The sequence below is a fragment of the Pezoporus occidentalis genome, unplaced genomic scaffold, assembly GCF_034315485.1.
Source record: "Pezoporus occidentalis ecotype Australia unplaced genomic scaffold, CSIRO_AGI_Poc_V1 ctg8, whole genome shotgun sequence".
NCBI lineage: Eukaryota > Metazoa > Chordata > Aves > Psittaciformes > Psittacidae > Pezoporus > Pezoporus occidentalis.
The window spans coordinates 8,379,542-8,401,821 of record NW_026916158.1 but is presented as its reverse complement, the minus strand read 5'-3'; the positions used below and the strand labels follow the sequence as shown (position 1 = coordinate 8,401,821).

General features: G+C 41.6%; 1 protein-coding gene across 3 annotated transcripts in view; it reads right to left on the bottom strand.

The window, feature by feature from the left end:
• Window positions 1–1,486: 1,486 nt before the first annotated feature.
• Window positions 1,487–22,280, bottom strand: part of LOC134155704 (multiple epidermal growth factor-like domains protein 6) — a 203,918-nt gene continuing 183,124 nt past the window's right edge. The window contains exons 25-38 of one of the 3 annotated variants that reach the window (XM_062603150.1): window positions 20,724–20,852; window positions 19,144–19,272; window positions 18,527–18,652; window positions 16,725–16,853; window positions 16,406–16,534; window positions 15,195–15,326; window positions 10,346–10,474; window positions 9,340–9,465; window positions 8,529–8,657; window positions 6,198–6,329; window positions 5,748–5,876; window positions 4,872–4,997; window positions 2,381–2,509; window positions 1,487–1,602 (exon numbers count right to left, since the gene is read on the bottom strand). In XM_062603150.1, the coding sequence (XP_062459134.1) occupies window positions 1,523–1,602; window positions 2,381–2,509; window positions 4,872–4,997; window positions 5,748–5,876; window positions 6,198–6,329; window positions 8,529–8,657; window positions 9,340–9,465; window positions 10,346–10,474; window positions 15,195–15,326; window positions 16,406–16,534; window positions 16,725–16,853; window positions 18,527–18,652; window positions 19,144–19,272; window positions 20,724–20,852 (1,754 nt within the window). In that variant the 3' untranslated portion in view covers window positions 1,487–1,522. Of the gene's footprint in view, window positions 1,603–2,380; window positions 2,510–4,871; window positions 4,998–5,747; window positions 5,877–6,197; window positions 6,330–8,528; window positions 8,658–9,339; window positions 9,466–10,345; window positions 10,475–15,194; window positions 15,327–16,405; window positions 16,535–16,724; window positions 16,854–18,526; window positions 18,653–19,143; window positions 19,273–20,723; window positions 20,853–22,280 lie in introns of those variants that run through there. The other 2 variants (XM_062603151.1, XR_009961686.1) reach the window with 2 other exon arrangements.

The window sequence follows — 22,280 nt, the reverse complement described above, 5'->3', positions numbered from 1 at the left end:
AAAATACCAGGCAAACTTGTATTGCTCCTGGCAGATCACAGTTTGAATTAAACTCACAGGTGAGCAAGTGTTGCTTGTTTTTTACTGGACAGTTACTGACTGTAGATGTATTTAAGACCTGAGGTGAACCATGGGCTAAAACTGTTACTTCACCTTCTCATTATCCTACTGCAACAACAATCATCATCTTTGAAAATCACAGGTTAGCATCAAGTATTGTCACTTTGTCTCTTCTAAGACAATTATCTTTTCTTGCAGAGTTGCAATTTGTTATGATGTGCAAACGGCGGTATGAATGAATCCAAGACCTGGTACTGCCTGTAATACCTGTCTACTGAGCCCATGGTCCTGATGCCCTTTAATAAGTGCACTTCAGATACAGCCAGACTCAACAGGTTACAACATAGATTTTGTAACTCCTAACCTAAAAAGTAGTATAAAGAGGCACTCTGAAAGGTTTTAGTCTGGTTAATGCAGAATATTAAAATAGAGAACATTTCTATATAATGACATAGTCCTGTATTAAAGAATAATGTGTCTAAACACACAAAATAGCACCAAAATGTCTCTGTTCTATTAAGTGACCAATAGCAGCTGTTGAATGGTATCAGGACATTTTAAAGCTGACTTAATTGAGGTATTGTGCAGTAAGTGCATATTAGAATCCTTTATATAAAGAACACAGATTATCTTTAAACATCTATCCTTGCTTACTGTCTGCTTTCTCCATCCCAGATAAAAGTCTTTTCTATGTTAGCAGGTACTCTTTGATGAGAACTGCTGCAGAGTTTGACTTGACAAAACACCAAGAAACTCAACTGACAAGGTGGTAGGATGCAGAAAGCCAGAATAATCTGACAGATGACACCATGCCGTTTGGAAGACAGATTCAGACCTAAGCAAGATCTAGATGGAGGCCTTCCAATCAGTCAATCCACACTAGAAATGCGGAACATAAATTAATTAACAACTGATCAAGGACTGTGGTTGCTTTTTCTTCAGTTGCAGGTGTAAAATTAGACTGAATGCTTTTCTAGAACATACATGTTATTCAAAAAGGCATTAATTTGGTGAATCCCACTAGTTTCTGTGCAATGCCATTTTGCAGTGAATCCATACTGGCTTCATAATCTGTGAAATGTTTGTTAAACATGCTGGCTGTTAAGTGGGTTTAGAAAGCCACTTATACATGTTGTGGCTCTCTGCATGTCAATATGTTATATACTGCTTATCTTGACACTCTTCGGAGCTGGTCTTACTAAAAACTTGCCCAAGCTTTCAAACAATGAATTATATCAGAAAGAATGTCCAGGGCAGATTAATGGAGAGGTAAGAGGCTAGGAATAAATACATGAAAGAAATCCAACTTTTTAAAAGGAACCAGCTACTAAATGGCCTCTGCAGTCTTCCATAAGAAGTGTGAATACTTTGGTACAATTCAAGCTGAATTGAATAACTGTTTTCATATCCAAATTCAAATACCGTCTGTGCATATAAAACAGCTCATTTATTAGTCCAAATGTTACTGTTGTAGAGCTCTTGGAAAAATATTCCCTCTTTCTTGAGTTTGTTCTTCATAAAAAGGAAGCTTCAGAGGGCCACCTAGAGAATTAAGTAGAAACACAGTTTCAGGTCTGTATAATATAATACTGAAATATTACAGAGATTATACAGTTTACACTTACATAATTCAATAAATGGTACTCTTCAAAAGAATGTAGAGGACTGAGTTACACTGGCCTCCTCACAGGGGCAAAGAGAAGGCAAAACAGTAAAACATCTCTCAAGTGGAGAAGTACTTCCTAAACTAAATGCAGAACTATATGGTATCACCACCAAGCCAGATGTGATTAGAGTACAAGTGGGAGGAAACTTTCACTCAGTACTATATCTTGCTAAGAATAAAAATTATCTAAAAAAAACCAACAAAAAAACCAAAAAAGACAAAACCCAAAACAAAACCCTTTTGTAATAGGGTGATGAGGTTTTGAGCATGCTCAGAAATCAATCCAAATCTATTTTCCAATGCTTTGTCTACTTATCTGTCTTATCATGTCTCACCATGCTCTTCAAAACCTGACAGCTTTACAAAAAGTAAGCGAATATGGTGGCATGTACTGCAAGCAAGCCCCCTTATTCATTTTACAGAGGCTGTGGATATCAACTATTTCAGGGCAAGATTTCGTACTGGCAGCCATAGAACAGTGATAGAAGAGGGTACCACACTCTGGCACAGCTGTGCTGGAGGTAGCCTCAGGAAACCTGCACCATGTTTGCATGGTGGGTTGATACTCCCATACAAATGGTCCACTGCCCACCACCATGGTCGATGTGTGATTTTTCCTACTAAGAAAGGCTGCACTTCTCCAGCTTGCATTACCTTCTTTGCAGGTTGGTCCCATCCACGTTGCTGGACATACGCAGTTCCCATTGTACGGATTGCACTGGGATTTGTTGGCACACTGGCATTGTAGGGAGCAGTTGGGGCCATACTGGTCTGACCTGCATTCTAGAAGAACAGAAATATTTGGAAGAGGGTGAATGTTCCCCTAGTAGTCTCCCTGTTCTCTGAGATCAGGAAGCTACTTAGACGCATCTGGTAACATTAAACCATGACATCTTGGAAAGCTTTGCAATCTTCAAGTTTCGTCTGCCCAAACTGTAGCCCAGCTGTCCTAAAAGAGTTCCCAGAATGGAAATCATTACTGGTGTAAAAACAGGGGTTGACAGCCCAACAGAAAAAATCTTGAGATCTACTCAAGAAAGTTACCATCAGCATCCTGGATCCATGCTATCTCCTGCACCTCTCCACTGCATGGCTTGGCTGTCACATTGTGTGCCAGCAAAGACCCTTCATGCAAAGAATGGGGAATTAAAAATTAATCCATTTTACACAGACTTTTATGTCTTACACCCATTACTTGACTCCTGGCAAATTAAACTTACAAAATGTCTCACTTCCAAATACAAACACATTTCATACCTAGGCTGATAAATCCTCACTGCAATTTTTTAATGCAGTGAGAGTACAGGCACGAAGCAAAAGTTGGCAGCAGGTCACAAGGCAGGGTGCTAAATGCACTGTAAACAACAGCCCTTTCTCCCTCACCTCACTAGAAAATACTGTAGATAATCAAAGTGCTTGCTTTCTCACACAAGCACCATTAGGTAAATTAAAGTGTGGCTAAGCCGTGCATCAGCTGCAGCCCCAACACATGGGAGAACTCTCCCTGTGTGCTCAGAGCTTGGCCTTTTCAATTAGCAAATGTTATGAGCAAAGGTCACCTCAAACACCTCTGGACCTGATTTTAATTTATGTAATACCACATTTTCATGTTAATAACAATGTGTATTTAAGACATCTGTTTGAAAGTCTGCAATGTTAATTTACTACAGAAAAAGAGTGCCCATAAAAGTCTGTTATATTCTCTCTCTCTTTTTTTTTTAATTAACATTTTGCCTGTTTAATGGGTGCTTTACCAGAGTTCAAATTAAAATCAGGCCTTTTATCTTTATGGCTGCTGCACAGTCACAGCTGCTCATAGTTATATCACAGATGAACTGAGCCTAATTGAAAATAAAAATGCAAATAAAACCTAGCCCATAACAGCTTTTCATGGATGGGGGCTACCCCTGATGATTTAAGAAAAATAAAAATGATTACTAGAGTTTGCAAGATACAAAAACTTGGTTTGCATTTTTGGTGCTGAGCTTCCCCCTTGTGTTCCACTTTTGCCTAAAATGTTGCTGGAAAGGCCCCTGGATATCCAGTACCAGGCTGGCCGTTGGGGTGGCTGATGTACCCCACTGGAGCAGCCCCTGCAGTATCGGTGGGTTTGGTTTCTGACCACAGGACAGTGTGGAGAGGGAATAAATCCTTTCCCATTTTAGTTTTGCTGGTTGCACTGGCACTTAAGCTCCCAGCAATTACTTTACGTTAATAACAGGCTGTTTAAAGCTGCTTCCTGCCCTATCCTAGAACAAAAGGAGAAACAATATTTCCCCACTGTGACTTGAAGGCTCAGGAGGATTAGGGTTGCTAGCGTGAATTTCTAGTGGATGTTCACTCCTTTACCTTGTTTGCCACAGCATTAAGATCACAAATCTCTTCCTACACTTGTTTAAACTGCTGCAATTCCTTTTGCTCCAATTATTACCTTAAAAGTACTCCGTCATAACTGTGAATTTGGCCCAAGAATCTTGCCTGCCATTGCTGCCTCTCAGTTCTGCCACCATCTCATCAGGACACAGTGGTGGGACTAGTCTTCCCTACTGGAAAATTTTCTCACCTACAAAATAATTCTGCTCTTGTACGCAACCATTTCCCAAACACACAGCCCAGGTTCACATGCTGCAAATGAAGGAATTTTATTTGGATTAAATGTTCATGGACTACTGATGAATCCTACAGGCAGGCATAGCTGCTACAGCTCTGCTAGCCTCATCACAGGGATTCTGCCCCCTTCCCAGGGAAGCAAACTTGGAGCTGGATATACTTTTGCATTGGTCTGAAAAGGGTCACAAATGTCCATGTGACAAAACACACTGTAGTAAGATCCCTCCTTCCCCACTACATCTGCAGAGATGTGAGCTTCTTGGTATATTCTTCACCAGCATGTGCTCCCCAAAACTCAAGGCAAATGACATTTTACAGCAGACCCATGAACAGTTTTCCTATCAGTGTATCCATTTAAATATTGACTAAATCAAGCGGTACAGCCTGTTGATAAAGCTGTTGATAATCCGTAAGAGTAATTTGCTATGAACAATGTGTTCCTGAATACCAGCAAATGTCCTTTTATAGGTACACTTAGACTGGTTTAACACTCAGATTGGTTTAACTATACAGAGTCAGAAAATATTACCCTTACCAATGTCACATTTTTCTCCAGTCTTCCCAGGTGGGCAGAGGCACTTCCCAGTCTCTGGATCACAAGGAACATCTCCGCAATCGCACTGATGCTGGCACCTCTCTCCAAACCAGCCCCTGTCACAGCCTGAGAGCAAGAGTGCTTTTTTAGACATATATTTGAATAGCAAGATATATATTAAGCCAGAGGAGATTTTCCGGGATGTCTCAGAGGAAAGCCCATAAACTCTCCACTGAAGCTAGTGTAAATGCCAAGTTTAATGAAGAATCCAACACAGTGGAATAGGCATATTTATATTTATAAACTCTCTTTATGTTGGGTTTGTCTAATCTAACATATCAAAGGTATCTGTAAATCTGTCCCAGAAATGTAACTGGCACTTATTTTCATTTTTAATTAGAACTCTCTTGAAGACCATTCCATAACACTCAACAGGTCTGACATGCACCTATTTAATAATCTTATTTGGAGTTTTAGAAGCAAATTTAGAATCAGTAAAAAGGACTTATTTTTAATAAACATGTGGAACTCATTGTTGCAAGACATCACGGAGACCAGGACTTTCACCATATTAATCGGAACCAGATTAGTTAATTTATAAGGAAATGAGGACACCCAGCTATATAACAGGTAAACTATCCCAAATTTAACATTTCAGGATATTCATAAACCTTAAAACATGGAAGAAGTTACTCTCAACAAACACGTATTTCAGTAATGGCATGGAGCTTTATGAGTTTTATTTTTTTTTTTCATTTGTTGATTTGTTGTTTGCTTTTTGTTTTGTTTTGGGTTTTCTTTGCTGTTTTTTTTTGTTTTGTTTTTTTTTGGTTTGGTTTGTTTATTTTTAATTTTACATCAGAAGAGTACGAGTACCTTTTTCACAGTGTACACCTTGATAACCCAAAGGACAAGTGCATTGTCCTGTCACTGCATCACAGCGTGCTCCATTTTTACAGGCACATGTGTGAAGACAGCTTAGCCCATAAAATCCAAGGGGGCACCCTGAAAAAAATTAAAGTATCAAGTGAGGACGGTTTATGAAGAAAAACATACATCTCTTAAAAATTCTCTGTATTCTCAGCTACATCCCCTGGGAGCCAACAGAAATTATATTTACCATTAACTCTAACAATGCCAGGTGCTTTCAAACTTGTACTGCCCCAGCATCAGAGATATGCAAGTTACTCAGATCTGGAGCAGCAGGGTGATCTGGGACACACTAAAAATTTCAACTGAACTAGCAAGGAGTTTATGTGACTACTCTGAAGCGCCAGCCACGTCCCATCACTCGGAAAACAGGGCACCCAGAGTGCCTCCACTTACTGTGCTCACATGAGTGGCCGTAGTAACCCTCAGGGCATTGGCAGCAGCCTGTGAATCTGTCGCAGGTGCTGTTGTGCTGGCATGAGCAGTCTAAGACACAGCCAGACCCATACTTCCCTGGCAGACATTCTGCTGGCAGAACACGGAGAGAAAAAACAGACAGACAAAAATAATCACTAACCTCACCCAGAGAAGCTCTTATGTGATAGTTCATACAATAACTTGCAGACCCAAGGAGAACATTTGTTATGAAGATGCAGCATTTCTGCACAACTATGATGTATTGTATGTATTGTATGATGTATAGTAAGTATACATATTTGGATAGGAATTTCTTTTATATTATATAGACATTCAGACAGCAATTTCCTTGTTCTTTTTACAGTCCATCTTGTAAAATTTGTCTATTAGCATAGTTGATGTTGAACACACATCACATTGTAAAGCCACTCAGGAAATGGCATCAATGGTATCTTTTTTTTTTTTTTTTAATCTACAGCAATAATTTATTTTAGGCACTTAGAAAGTGTGAAAGAGAACATGAAACTTTTCCTCCTCTGTGTTATGACTGGAGTTCAGACTATTCCAATTCCTAATAAAATTGGGGGATCTCTCCTTCACGAATAGCAAGAGACTTTCCATGTATAATGAGATATCTGCTTTTACAGAACTAAATATGTCTCAAATTACTGAAAGTCAAGTCATGCAAAAGCGACTGTGCCAATGTAATTAATCTAGACATTATTTCTGCATAGGTTCACTTCCCACTGCTGGGATAATGTGAATCTGAGCAGACCAACTTAAATAAGTGTGTCAGTCCAAATAATCAAGGTTCATAACTCTGCAAATGTCAGACAACATCTTTAAAGAACATCATATCTAATCACTAGAAAAAGGATGCCTGTTTAGCAGTCTTCGACTTCTAGTCAAAACACAGTCAAAACCACACTGCTGGGGAAATCAAGACTCAGTTTTCCAATAATTTGGTTATTTCTCTCAAAAGATAAACCTTGAAGCTCTCTCTAGTGATATAACACACAGTCCCTTATATGATGTCTTCAGGGATATTTAACCTAAGCACATCTGTAAGATACATGCACAACATGCTGCTCCACATGGTGACACCTGCATGACCTACCTTGCAACCCAAATGCAGCCTACGGGTCATTACAGAGGTTTCAAGGAATGGACAAACAGAGGTGAACACAGGTGGCCTACACAATGCAAAGTTAGCCAGTTATTGGTAAACTGCATTTTTTAGTGCCTGTATTCACATGTGAGTGGCTCCATTTAATTAACATCATTCCTTTTCTCTCTGCACACATGTATCTGTGAAATGGGTCTCTGAGTCTTCTCCTGAGGTTCAAAGTGAAACAATTACATTAAAGAATGCTGCTAAAAAAGTGTAATTTCTATATGACACTTCAGATAGGAATACTTCCTTAAAACGACCAATTCCTGGAAAAGGTCAGTACAGAGTTTGAGGTGCACATACTGTACAGATGTCAGGAACAGAAAAGCTGTAAGTCAGGGCCTGGAATGTGTATTGCACCATGGCAGTTACAATGTAATGGTGACATTTGCCTTGAATGTGAACTCAGAATGATTTTTTATTTCATACCAGTATAAACTCATGGTTTCCTGAACATTTAAATCCATAACTACACAGATATCTCTCATGTACAGAGAGAAAAATGAGAACACAGAAATGCGGAATGATTTTTGGGAGATGGACAGAAGGAGAGATGTGGAAAAACTGTACTCAGGACTGACAGGAGGGTTTCTGGAGAAAAAACTGAGCTTATTACATTTTAATGAGCTGTGTCTTGTGTAAGAAAAAGCTGTCATGGAGTAGTAAGGGAGAAATAGCAGGACAATCTCAATTGCTTTTGACAGATGTTGTCAGAACTGTGCTAGCAGGGAAGTCAATACATGGGAAGTTCAACTGCACTCCAGTGTCAAAGGGAAGAGAATAACAAGAGAGCAGGGTGATGTAGGATTCTGCTGACCTTGGAGGAGCACAGGAAAGAAGATACAAAACAATGTTGCCATGGAACAAAATAATACGAAAAGTTGGACATGAGAAGAAAGAGTCCATGTAAAGGAATTTATAGAACTTACAAAGCAGGACTCAGAAGATAACTGTCTCTGAAAAAAAAGACCTAAAGCTTTAACTAGGGACAGTTCTGTGTGAGAGAAGCTAAGACATGAATGCAGCTGGAAGGGAGTCTACTTAAGCAAAAACTGTCCCCTTTTGTGGGTCTGTATCTGTAGAGACCGTGAACCCTTGCTTGAATGCACACATTCACTATCATCAAAGCAGAAAATTACCTTTCTCACACGATTTTCCTGTCCAGCCGAGCCCACAAGTGCAGTTGCCATCCACATGGTCACAGATACCACCATTCTGACAGGTACACGTCAGGAGGCAGTTTGGGCCATATTGTCCCTGGGGACACACTACAGAGAATTAACAAAGTTTGGGAAAAAAAAAAAAAAATAAATGTTAGCATCCCAAAAAAGGATGAAGGTGACAGGGAAAAAATACAAACACATGCTCCCCACAGAGTATCCCAAGTGCCTTGTGTCTGCAGAGAGCTGTGGGACACTCTACTCCATGCTTATTCGCAGTTTCAACCAAACACTTTGTCTCACCATAGCTTCTCACTTGGCTTAATTCCACATTCACTTCCTTTGCTCTCCTTCCTTTGTTCCATCTCTCAACTCGCCCTCTTCAAATCTCTGCCATTCATTTCTTTAAGCTAAAGCAATTTGCTTCTAAATTTGGTCCCATCTAACCACAGCTCCTTCACACTGCTCATGTCAGGTGGTTCAAACTACCCTTTTCACCTTCTTTATGTTCTGTTTGGACTGCAGTCTCCCAAAGGAGTTGCTTTGGCTTTTTTGAGAAACTGGTGCAATGGTACCAAATGTGGTGGAGCATAGAGGTGAGATGTGGGCAGGAGAAAGGCAGGGTGGTGGAGCGGAGAGGGACAGGGGCAGAGTACAGCAAACTGCAGTGTTATCAAGCAAAGACGTTGGGAAACACACTTGTAAACACTGTTTGGAGCTGAGTCCTATTTGCTGGTTGTTCCAAGTATGTCATCAACTGACAAAATGACCTTGGGTCCTGCTTTGTTACCTTGCTGACAGCTGGGTCCCATTTGGCCGGGAGGACAGGTACACTTGCCAGTGCGCGGGTCACACTGACCTTTACCACATGCACAGAACAGGGTGCAGTCCTTCCCATATCGATTTTCAGGGCAAGCTGAAGGAAACAGATTCTTTTGTTAAACACCCTGGGTATCCAATGTCAGTTTTCATTTTTAACATAGGCAGGATCTTAGAGTTAGCTTTGGTTTTATTCCAGTTAGTGTGCTTTAAAGCAACAACTATGAAACCAAACCCCATCCAAAGACACAACTGCTTCATTCTCTAAAACTTTACTTAAGGTTATAAATATAACCCATGGCTTCACATGGTACATTTAGTAGGTTTCCTACCAAAAAAGGTGAGTGTACAACTGGAATATCAGCTGCTCATCCTTCCAGCTGAAGACTTCTGACAAGTCCTTCTTTCCTTAATATTGATGCTGTCCTATGCTGAAGAACAAAGCTATAGACTACTAAACATTACAACACTGCCGTTCTGTGAGTAAGTTGAAGAGAACTTCACAGAGAACATAGCTTTGGAAATAGCACAGAAAGTCAGCCACGCTATTTAACTCTGAAACAGAGAAGTAAAAGTAGAGTTGCCATGGAGTTTTTACCAGTTTTGCCATGACAAAACTTGATCTTTTTCCCATTTATTGAAACTAATGGCAGCACAGTGTGAAGCAAAATATTTGAGCTAATTTCTCAACCTAGAAATTTTAGACAGGAAGAAGGAACTTGAGCAATTCATGCTGAGCTAGCTTTAGAAATAGATTTGGGCAAGCAGGTTGTAATCCTGGGATGAGTGTCCTTGCTCCTACACATGCAGAAGAGAGAGAAAATATTTTGCAAGAGATTTTTTACAAAGCTGGAATCCTGATTTACAATTCAAGGAGGAGGTAGCTGGAATCTGTCTGTTTTTCTACTGACAAGCTCTTATGCAGATTACTCTTTCTGCTGTTTCTTGAAAGAAGCAGAACATGAATGTTGGCATACTTTTACTACAGTCGGCTCCAATAAAACCAGGCGTGCAATCACAAGTTCCTGATGCGGGGTCGCAATGGCCTCCATTCATACATTTACAGAGGTTTTGGCAGTTTGAACCATAAGTACCTTTTGGACACCCTATTTTAAAAGAACAAAACAGCAATTAGGCTATGTGCTATAGAGCCCTTTGCATTTCATGTCATAAGCATTTTTGTTACTTTCAATCAAAATAAGTTTTTCATTTTCTAACTCCATTCACCTCTAGAGGGCCAGGAGGAGGCACTGACGAGCAGATAGCTGCCTCAGCCAATACAGTCCACTGGGCAGCAAGGCAGCACTGACTTGCGATGGCAAACCCCTGAAGAGCTGGACCAACTGCTGCCCCAGATCCCAGTCTGGCTACTCCTGGCTCTGTCTGCTCCTCCCATTCTTCATGTGTGACAGCAGCAAGAAATGCAAGCCCACTTCTTCAGAAGTTTTCCTCTTTGATTTCTGTTCCAAATCAACCTGTTCACCCTTTCCCTCCTATGTCGGAGATGGGGCCCTGGTCCCTCTTCCTTTGGGCAGTGACAGCCTACTTTGCCTGAGGTGGTGAAAAGCCTTTTTCCATCTCTGCCTATTTTAGCAGTTATTTTAGCTGACCAGTTATGGATACTGGGGCAGGTCTCACCTTTTAAAGATGTTTAAGTTGGAGAAAGTTTCTTTTCCCTACAATCTACTCTTTCTCTCCAAACTGAAGTTGGCATTGCTCTAGCACATCTAGTGCTGTGCATGGAGGATGATGAAACTGTACACATGACAATAACATGAAATTTCAGAATACACCTTCTCAGAAGACAGGTACAGGAGAGAGATGGTTTAAATGCAAAGCCAGAAAATTCTCTGACTAAAATCACAAGGCAGATGTATTTCATATTAACCAGAAGAAACATGGATGGATTGCTAAACCAGGGTTACATGGCAACAAGCTGTCCATGAAGAGGTTTTTGAGGTGGTAGCAAATATTTCTGGTTTGTTTTTGGACAGCTAATGTTGAAGGAGCACTGAATACAAGATCAGGGAGACATGAATGCATCTGCCATGCTTAGCTCATGTCCTCAAGATACTCTTTGGAAGGATGGAGCACAGAACGGAGGGAGAGGTGGGCAGAATTGCTAAGCACTTGCCTGTGTCTGTCAGGGTTGCCTTCAATGTGCCATCACTGAACTCTGGAGATGCGGGTTATCAAATTTTTTCACTGCATTGGAATAAGGAGAAACTGGTGCTTTTAGAGCCACATGATCATAATTGAACTGTTACACTAGTGCTACCACATTCACATGTTATTTCTTTGCTCCTTCCTTCTCTTCCCTTGGAAAAAGGAAAGAGTATGGTTACTTTGGAAATCTGGTTGAATATATATTTGCACACGTCTCCAAGCAACAGATCTCTCTCAATCTCTGCGTAAGTAACTTCATATTTTTTTTTTTTCTCTTTTCTGAGGACATGAAAGCGTGCTCTGAGCAGCTAGTGAAATCTCTGGATATTTTGAACTATTCAATAGAGAGGGAGAGCTTATGATGAAGCTTTAAAGGGATGTCTTTTAAAATAAAACGGAAAATTGGCTTCTCCTCGGATCAGGATAGCAGATCATAAGAACTAAACACATACACACTTTTATACCATGCAGATATTTGCCCCAGCCCTTCTCAAACATGGCTTCTTCTCTGAATACTTTTGTCATCAGTGCCTCATCTGTCTGTACATAAAATCTGTTTCATGTGCAAACCCTGGCATCCAGGAGAGAGCCCTGCAACATCTATTTCATTTACACCAAGACATAAAGTTAAGGACACACCCAGATTCAATAATTCAATTGGACTCTCAGTGAGTTTCTCCTCTTTTCCCTTTCCTTTCAGTCATCATTTGGCTTTTCTCTTTTTTTATTTCTGTTTCCCACAGTCCCAAGCATGTTGCTTCTCCCTGGCAAAGCCCTCAGAGTTGTTCCTCAGCTCAACACTAGCAAAAGCTGCTCCATTACTGAAAGGGATGCAGTAACTCCCCCCTTACAAATTTATTTACCCTTGCAGCATTTTATTTATTTCGGTTCAACAAGGAGCAGCACAAGCAGGGCAAACACATCAGCTATGATGTTCACATGATTATTAATAAGGCCGTCTCATCTGTTACCATTTTGTAGTAGATCTTCTATGCAGGTAGCTAGGGTAATTTACAAAGTGTCCTGCCATTTAAGTAGGTTCTGCCTTCATAAAGCAGGTTAGCCTCTAACCACCAGTTATCTCATAAAGACATTTTCTAATTTAACAGTTTCCTGTGCATCTGACTTACGTTTTTCTGAGAACGGCAGGAGTGGCAGCCAGATTTTACAACTCATTTCCTGATTTTTTCCTTCTGATTTCGGTGGGTTTGCCATGACCAAGAGCTCCTAAATCTTTGCATACCAACTGCATACACTGGGGCTTTGCTTACCAGTTATTAATTGCATTGTCAAAAAAATCACTTCTGAAGCATCCTGTTACCTGCTGCTTGAAGGTGAAGCTGGTGATGTCTTTCTGGCTCAGAGTTCACTCAGCCCAGTAAATGTCACAGAAACATAGCATATTTTTTTTACCCATTACACCACCACTTACTGCTTTTTATTCATAACTTCACTCAAGTAGATCTGCCTGTCCACTGAGTTATGGACAACTGATGGGAACCTTATTGCTAGTTTGTCTACTTCCTCTGGATCCTACCAAGAGGCTGTTTCAGCTCTTCACTCCAAAATTTGAGAACATGAAAGCCTTGTTGCTCTTGGCTCCTGGAAATTCGACTTCCCAGCCAACTACACCTTTTATAGATACTTTCTCGAACCCTTTTTCACAGTACTATAAATATAGCAATAGTTGCCAGAAAACATTTCCAGCAGCATCCAGCCACATGTTGACTGGACTGAAGCCCATTTCACATCTTTGGGAGCAGCTCCCTATGCTGTTTTTAATATTATATCAAATGCTTCTTCATCCTGGAGCAGCCCTATTTCTCCCTGTAGTGAGGATAGTGGGAACATGCAATATTCCCGCCAAAGTAATGCTAGCTATCCTTGGTTATCAGACAGTCACTTTAGAATCAGGTCCGCAATCTCTCACTCCACTAACCTAAACCTAAAAATAACTCACTCTTAACATGTTTTCCATCAACTTTTATGTCTATGCAATAGTCTGAGTGGCACAGGGGAGAATAGGTAAAAAAACGCTCACACAGATGCACCCTCTCTGAGCCTCTACCATTCCATTACCTCTCCAGAAAACATTTAACAAAACTGTATTTATTAGGAATTTGCTGCACAAAATATTACGTATTTTTGGAATCAAAGAGAACACAGTGCCATGAAGGCTCGTGTCTCATATGTTGTAGGTTTAATCCTGGCTACAGAGAATTCTGTGGCAAAATCCCCTCTGAATGCAGTGAACCACAGACTTCATTTTGTAAGTAATTTCTTTTTATATCAGGACTTCAGTGTAATTATGCTTTAAATTTCAAAATTCTGAAATAAAATCTTAAGGATCTAAGCAAGCTTAATAACTTACTGTAATCTACAGAGATTTAGTACTATATGCACAGGTAATGACTACTGAAAGATTGCTACATAAACATAGTAGGCTAACCATGACTAAGTCTTTTAAAATGATACTGCTAAAAAGTTGATCTCTACTATCACTCTACTATAACATTTATTATAATCTAATGTATAATGGATCCAGATGGCTCTAGCCTAGGTGTTGAAAGATTGATTTTGATCTCACAGTGAGAACTGATGCACAAAGGAGGATAGAATCAATCCTTACATTTACATTTATATTTTAAAGAATAATTTGTGATGACATGATGATAATATAAATGCCCATCTCTAAAATAAGCCCCTTTCCTATTTCTACTGAAGGAATAAAGCATAGGTTTAACCCTTACTACAACCATATATATTGCAGCTGGCCTTTGTATCCAAAATATCACCCCAAAAAGCAAGCAAACCAAACAGAGCCACACTGGATTCCCAAGAAAAGAAAATGAGTGTTTGCCAAAGACAGGAAGACTGAGCTTGAAAGACCACAGCTTTTTTTCTTTTTTTAAATGAGACTTACGAGCCATGAAGTAAAAACAAAATTAAAGTTGTAAATAAAAAGGTAATAAACTGTCTCTTTCATTGGATACTTTGGTATATGTTTCTTATCAGTTGCCACATTCCGCCAGAAACAACTTTACAGATGTCCTAAAATACCAGCATGCAGCATGTGGATCTGGTAATACTTTTTATGATGGAGTGTTCGGCCAATTGGCATTTGTCCTCTACACTAGTCACCATTTTTCAATCCTGAGTAACAATTTGTTTAATTTGATTGCTCCTCAGAAGGCCCTACAACTTAACTGACTTTACGAATCACTTAGATTTATTGCCAATTGCAGCTTGTTGTTTTCTAATAACCATTTGTCCTTCCTTGAGCAGTCAGAGATTTTTGTGAAGTATTCTGGCCTAGGTATTTGGAAATGAAAGAGCTACACAGTATTCAGGTGTAAATGTGAGAATGATATTGATATTCTTCAGCATGGCATGAAATTGGAAAGAAATTAGCTAGCAAATGAGTCTTTTTTACTTTTTTTTTCCCATTAATCCCTTGCAATTAATACAGGTATTTTTATCCTTGTAAATTTATCCCAGTCTATGCTTACTTCTTATAGTATAATTTACTTCTTATAACTAACCTATATTCATCTGAGTCAACACTGAAGGCACTGACACAGATGAACTCAGAATGCTAGCACATGCTTCTGCATAACTTGATCCTTGCTCACAAAGTGCGCAGCCCACAAAGATACTCACGGATGTTGCAGCGTGCCCCGTAGTACCCCAGGCGGCACATGCAGTTGCCGGTCACTGGGTGACATTCCTCATTCTCAGCAGAGCACTGACATACTTGGTTACAGTTCTTGCCATACGTGCCTGGTGGACAAGCTTGGGGAAGAGGAAATGTAAACCAATAAATTAAATTTGTCTTAGTAAATATAGAACACAAACAAAGCTCAAGCTCAAATTTATTAAATAAAAGCCCTGCCTAAAAAATGATGCTCTCCTCTGGGACTTTGGATTTATTACATTTACTTGGGGGTTACTTCACTGCTTGATTTTGTTTCGTTCAGTCAATTTCTGCCCAACTGTCAAGGGCAAGATACAATTTTCTTGTCACTAGAAAAATCATAGGGAAATGTCAGGCAGAATTGACTAAAACAGCATAATTCACAAGGGATCAGGCATGTGCATAAAGACATTCTACCTTTTGCAGGGAGTTTAAACTTACAAAGCTGCCGTAGCACCAGCATCTTTACAGGTTTCTTTTGCCCTGTTGACAGTCTTATTGCCTAGAGGTTTTGGACATTCCACAGCTAATTCTTGTGTTTCATTAAGTTGCCCTGGTTGTGGGTCAGGATTTAACAGTCCTTTAGTGGATGATATGGGACACCAATGTCAATTCTTTTCATTCTTTTTTGCTGTTGTTTTTGTTTTTGCTAAAGCAGTGCTAGGCAAAACATTGTAAGGAAGAACAAAGTCAAAATTATGCAGCTGGGGTCACTATTTTCAAAGCCAGCTCCAGACAGGCAAACTCAACACTGAAGAAAAAACAGATAATGACATTTCCATGAGCTCTGACAGCAGGAATAGATGGTCTCTCATGGGGACAAGGCCAACAGAAAGAAGAGCTGGGGCTTTACTCATGGCACAGTAATGGCTGCGGGCTGGGCTCTGCAATCATCTCCTTAGCCTATTTTGATGCAGTTTAGCCGCCAGCTTCTCCCTGCCAGCCTGTGAGCTGCAAACCTAGAGAAGGCAAACCTGGCAGCCCAAACTGTGCCAGGCACAGGCTCAGAAGTGGACAAATCATTTGGGTGAGTGACAAGCAGCGCTTGCCCATCTTCACTGCTGTGAGGCTGGTATTCTCTCCCTCTTCAGGCATTGTATCATCAGGCTTTTATCTAAGAAATTAGTTTCTTAATTAATTTACAAGGGAAGTATTTGTATTCTGATAACGAACTTACTTTTCTCACAACTGTAGCCAGTGAATCCTGGAGGACATCCACACTCACCCGTCAGGTGATGGCAGGGTGTACCTATGGGACACCGGCACCTCTGGGCACAGCCCACACCATAGCGGCCAGGCAAGCAAGCTGCAACAGCAACAGGACATTGCAAAGTTAGTCCCTCCAAAGGATCTGCTGCACCCATTCCCATGAGCACTCCCAAACCAGCCCCACAGAGCAATGCAGGAATGAAAGGATCCTGTCATCAGCTCTGGATTTGGGAGTAAGGTACATGCCGACCTGAACTTCCTTCCGTAAATGCCCAGCGGACACTCACGTCTGTCACAGTGCCTCCCTCTCCATCCCTTTTCACAGTGACATGCTCCAGTTTGATGGTGGCAGGACAAGCCGTGTATGCAGTCACATTGCTCCTCACACCATTTGCCAAAAAATCCCACGGGGCAGACTGTGAGGAGAAGCAGAGAAAGCAATAGTTCTTCCCGCTACATGGAAAGCATCTGTCACTGGCAAATGAGCCAATATTGTTCTTCTTGCACATGGTGATGTATATTTAGAAGACTGAATGCCCAGAAAACATAGTTGAAAATATATTCAAAATATATTAAAAAAATTAGGATTGGCTATTAATGATTCTGCATGTGAAAGCTTGTAAAGACTTAGTCCTAGTCAAGAGTACAAATCCAGATGGTGTCTATACAGATGACAATGCCATTCACATTTACATGGTTATCCACAACGGAACAGATGTTTGAATGGTGAAAATATGCTGTGTCCACACACTGCTTTCCACCTCACAGGTCTTGGAAAGTGATCAAAGAGAAAGCGAGGCCTAAAGAAAAGGAAGGTGGGCACTGCAAAGGCTTTACAGGCCATGCTGGTATTTGAGGTTCCATGAGTCCTCCACACTGCAGGAGACATCAGAAAATTGCTTGTGGCTTGCAAAAAATCACAGCATGTCAATGCCAAAGCTGAAAGCCCATTTCAAGTCATCCGATATCTACTGCTTACAAGATTTCTATTTCAGGGATTTACATGGCCCTAAACTCACCAGATAGCTATGTCAAATCTGGGCAATCTGGACCACATGCAAGATTGGTACAAACTGAACTGTCACAGTCCAATTTGATGAGCTCCCCCTCAATGGCCCATAGAGGTACAGCAGCATGTGGCTGATCTGGCAAACTCTCCTTACAGCTCACTCCCTTTTACATGTTCTTCGTTGTGCCCATAAGGTAGAGTAATACCTTCATTTTCTCAGCAGGCAGGGAGCAGAAGGCCCAGAAAGCCAACTGTATCCTGGGCTGCATCAAAAGGAGCGTGACCAGCAGGACGAAGGAGGTGATCCTGCCCATCTACTCTGTTCTTGTGAGACCTCACTTGGAGTATTGTGTGCAGTTCTGGTGTCCTCAACATAAAAAGGACATGGAACTGTTGGAACAGGTCCAGAGGAGGGCCACGAGGATGATCAGGGGACTGGAGCACCTCCCCTATGAAGACAGGCTGAGGAAGTTGGGGCTGTTCAGCCTGGAGAAGAGAAGGCTGCGTGCAGACCTCATAGCAGCCTTTCAGTATCTGAAGGGGGCCTATAGGGATGCTGGGGAGGGACTCTTCATTAGGGCCTGTAGTGACAGGACAAGGGGTAACGGGTTCAAACTTAAACAGGGGAAGTTTAGATTGGATATAAGAAGGAAATTCTTTCCTGTTAAGGTGGTGAGGCACTGGAATGGGTTGCCCAGGGAGGTTGTGAATGCTCCATCCCTGGCAGTGTTCAAGGCCAGGTTGGACGAGGCCTCGGGTGACATGGTTTAGTGTGAGGTGTCCCTGCCCACGGCAGGGAGGCTGGAACTAGATGATCTTAAGGTCCTTTCCAGCCCTAACTATTCTATGATTCTATGACATAAAATGATTTGGACAAGGGCATGTATACACAGATGGGTAGAGACCTGCCTGTGGTGCTTCTAATATACTCGGTGAGTGCTCACACCAGCATTATCTCTTATTGCCCTACACTGGAAAATTAAGATACAAAATAGAAAATGACTTCACATTGTGGAGGCAGAAATGGCTGACTGCAGAAGAGTGTCCAAACAAAGCATCTGCAGAAGAAACTGCCCTTACCAACATCACAGTGGTCCCCAGTCCAGCCAGCATGGCAGATGCATTTTCCTGAGTGCTGTTCACAAACCCCATGGTGGCAGGTACAGTTCTGCTCGCATCCCTCTCCATACCTCCTGTCCCCACACTCTGAAATGAAACAGGGGACACTGACTGGGGGGGGGCAAGCTGGAAGGACTCCAGAAAAAACACACGCCTCTGAAATAGGCTGGTCCTAAAAACCTTCAGTGAAGGAGATTTTGAAACCTCCCTTAACAAAATTCTCTAGAGATAACTTGTTTTCCTCTTGGAGGTTTTACATTATTTTTTACTCCTCAAATTGAGCTCGTTACCTGTCTTCCCTGTCCCGAAGGGACAGAGAATAGCTTACTTCTCTCCTCTGTCCAGCAAGTTTCTAGCACCATTGTATATTCAAGTGCCAATGCCATATCTCCCCTCAAGTCTTCTCACCTCTGACTAAACAACCCCAATTTTTTCAGCCTTTCCACACTTGGTGCTCTCCAGCCCTCTATGCATCCTCTCCTTTTTATGAGCTGTCTCAAACTGTCATCAGAACTGAACTTCCCCACACAGCAACAAAAACAAGGTGCTGAAAGGATGGGGGACATGAAGAGACTCACCCAGCTCACATGCTATCCCCTTCCAACCCGGGGGACACTGGCACTTGCCCGTTACATGGTCACATGTCGCCTGGCTGTGGCAGATGCAGCGCTGGAGACAGTTTGCACCATACCATCCAGTGGGACAGGCTGTGAAGAGGAGGTAGGACAAAAGCCTTCCATTAAGAAAGTAGAAGAAGGACACAGGTTAAACGCAACCTTTCCCAGCTTACACCCCTTCTTGCCCTGGTGATCACGCAGACACTGTGGGAGGTACAACTGAGTAAAAATGAAGCCATGACTTGATAAGGAATAACACAGACCAATGTAAAACTGGTCTGGGAACAAAATAAGTGATTAAGTGAATCAGCTGTGACCCAGCAAAAGGCCTCAAGATTTTCTGTTCACACCTGCGAAAAACATCTCTTGGTTCCTACCAGCTTTCTCAGCACCAAGGAATGGAGTTACTGATTTCCTGTTTTCAGAGTTTCTTTGTAGTGCTCTTAAAATCACAACTCCTTTTCTAATTGATCCTGCTACCCACAGCTGGCTGATGACATTGCACATTTTACCTAATTTTAATTAAGCAAGTTTATTAATTCCCATCACAACCAATTCCTATGGACAGAACCTACTTTTTTTGGCACAAAAAATACACACCTCTGTCATGTCCTAGAATAACATCTTTTTAAGATGTTAACAGGAGCAAGTTCTTACTCTGCAAAAGCAGTTACCAGAGGACAGCTCACCCAGCCTCACACACACACCTACCACTTTACACTCAAAGAGAAAAAAAATTCCCAATGTATCATTAAAGAAAAAGGTTATGTTTGACAATGTCTTTGTATTTGACAACAGCTTTTTTAACTTTAGCTTTGGTTTTGTATTTGAGGCCTTCATGTAAACCAGAAAATTTTAGTGCTGACTCCAGACCGCAGCATACATAGTAGCATCCACAGCAGCATCCCTGGCTCTGTGGCACTGCTTACCTCCCAGGGGAGGCACAGAAAAAGCCTTCCGCATCAGGGATGGATTGAAGTTTCCCAGCTGCTTGTATGCAGGGACTAGGATGTAAGCCTCAGGGCAGCCTTTCTTTGCCAGCCTCTTTTCTTAAGGTTCCCTGAGTTGGGCTTGTATTTGAGTCACACGTATTGGTCTAATTGCCAAGGCTGGAAGTCCCAATGCCTTACACATGTTCTGGATTTAGGCTATGTCTGGAACAGTATACAGTAATGAGGAGGATCAGTCAGGCACATGGGACAGTAAAGCAGGCCACAGAAAAAAAAAAGAGGTTCATTTCAGTGTCATAATTGGGAGTTTTATGGACCTTTTCTCCCTTAATCAGCATTCAGAATCAGCTCTCTTTCCAGTTTATGACTGTTTCAGAGCTTGCCCAGAGAACCAAGTTCCTGCACCTAGCCCCTGCAGCATGGTGTCACAGATGTATTTAATGGACCAATCTGTGTAATTGTGCAGATACAAAACCAATGACAACACAGGACAATTAGCTGATAATTAAAATACCAGTGAAGCCCCCCTGAGTAGAAGTGTAATTTTTCCCTCCTGTAATTCTCCGGCAGGGGTTGAATTTCCAATTGTACCTTCTTGGCAGGTGGCCCCTTTCCACCCTGGGCTACAAAGCCACGTCCCAGTTACATGATGACAGAACGCTCCGTTGTGACACTGACATATGTGGCTGCAGCCTAGCCCATAGCTGTCCCCCTGGCAGGCTGCAACGAGAGAATTCTGTAAAACCCCATCAGGAAGCATCAAAGGAGGCAATGCACAGAGCAAACCTGAGACACAACCCAGCGACAGGGAAATTAGTTTGAAACTGGCTTCCAATGATGCACTTTTCACATCATACGAGTGTGTAAGCCCATATACGAACCATGCCTGACACTAAATAATGTGGCTTAAAAATACGTATCATATATGTTCTGAAGAGGTATTTCTCAAAGGGCAGGATTGCTTGGGTGATGGATCAGCTGTCATCCCCTGCCCTGCAGAATGCCTTTGTACTAAACTAATGGTCCAGCAGAACCGCCAGCTTGACAGCTCAGGCATTTATTTGCATCCTGGTAGGAGAACTGAAAACTTCATTGTTTTCAATGTTCATTTTTCACAGCTGAATGCCTTTGCTCACCCAGAGTCTCATTCTTTGGTCAAAGAGGGCTGATATTTTCAACGTGTTCTGTTAAGCAACTGGCTCCCAGGTGAAAACTTAGCCATCTCGCAAACGTACTCCTGCTGTAGCTCTGTTTTCAGTGCTGCTGCCTATGAAAAAAGGCAGTGATAAAAGTCCTCTAGTCTCTATTGCACTGGAGATTTGGATAGCTTTAAATGGTGGAAAACAGACAGTACTGCTACCCTGTTTTCTTCAGCTATCACCCCAAAAATACAAAATGAGTTGATGAAGTTGGATAGCTTCCTTATATGGTTTTTGTGCCTGCTTTACAGAGTCTCTCTTTCACTGGCATGAACATGTCAGAACCTCTTGTGTCTGCGGTACTGCTGGCATGCATTGAAGAGGCAAAAAAAGACCTGATCCCTGATCCAAAAGTGTTCTGCACTCACTGAATGTGACCATCTCCTAGGATCAGATGCAAACAATGACTTTTTACTGAAACCTCTATGCCTTTGAGGGTGCCAGAGTACAGAATAAGATGTAGGGCTGTTGGAGGACACATCCCTGGGGACTGAAGTGAGGCGTGAAACCATTTTGACCTCAGGGGTGAACTTGGTTGACATATCTGACCTGTTCTCAGCCCTGTTCTTCCCATCTGAGGACTTTCAGTTTCCCAATACAATTCTCACAGACACCTTTTCTCCCAGTACTTCTCTCTACGAATGTTCATTTTTGCCATTGGTTGGACCCATCCACACTGAAACCACAAGAAAGTGCAGGAGCTCAATCCCATCACAGTTAAAAGTTTGTTCTGCAAATGAGGCTTAGTTGCCAAGTTAAAAGTTCAGCCTGTCCTACACAGCTCTGGCTCGGTTTTGGGAGCAGAACTAAGTATTTCCACAATACAGACCAGAACTATATCATAACCAAGCCAAAGGAAAAACCAGCTCATAACCAGGTCCCCTGACTGGTTACTAGTGGTTTGTGTGAGGTTTTTGGAGTACGCATGCAAAGCTCTTGTTATTCTTAC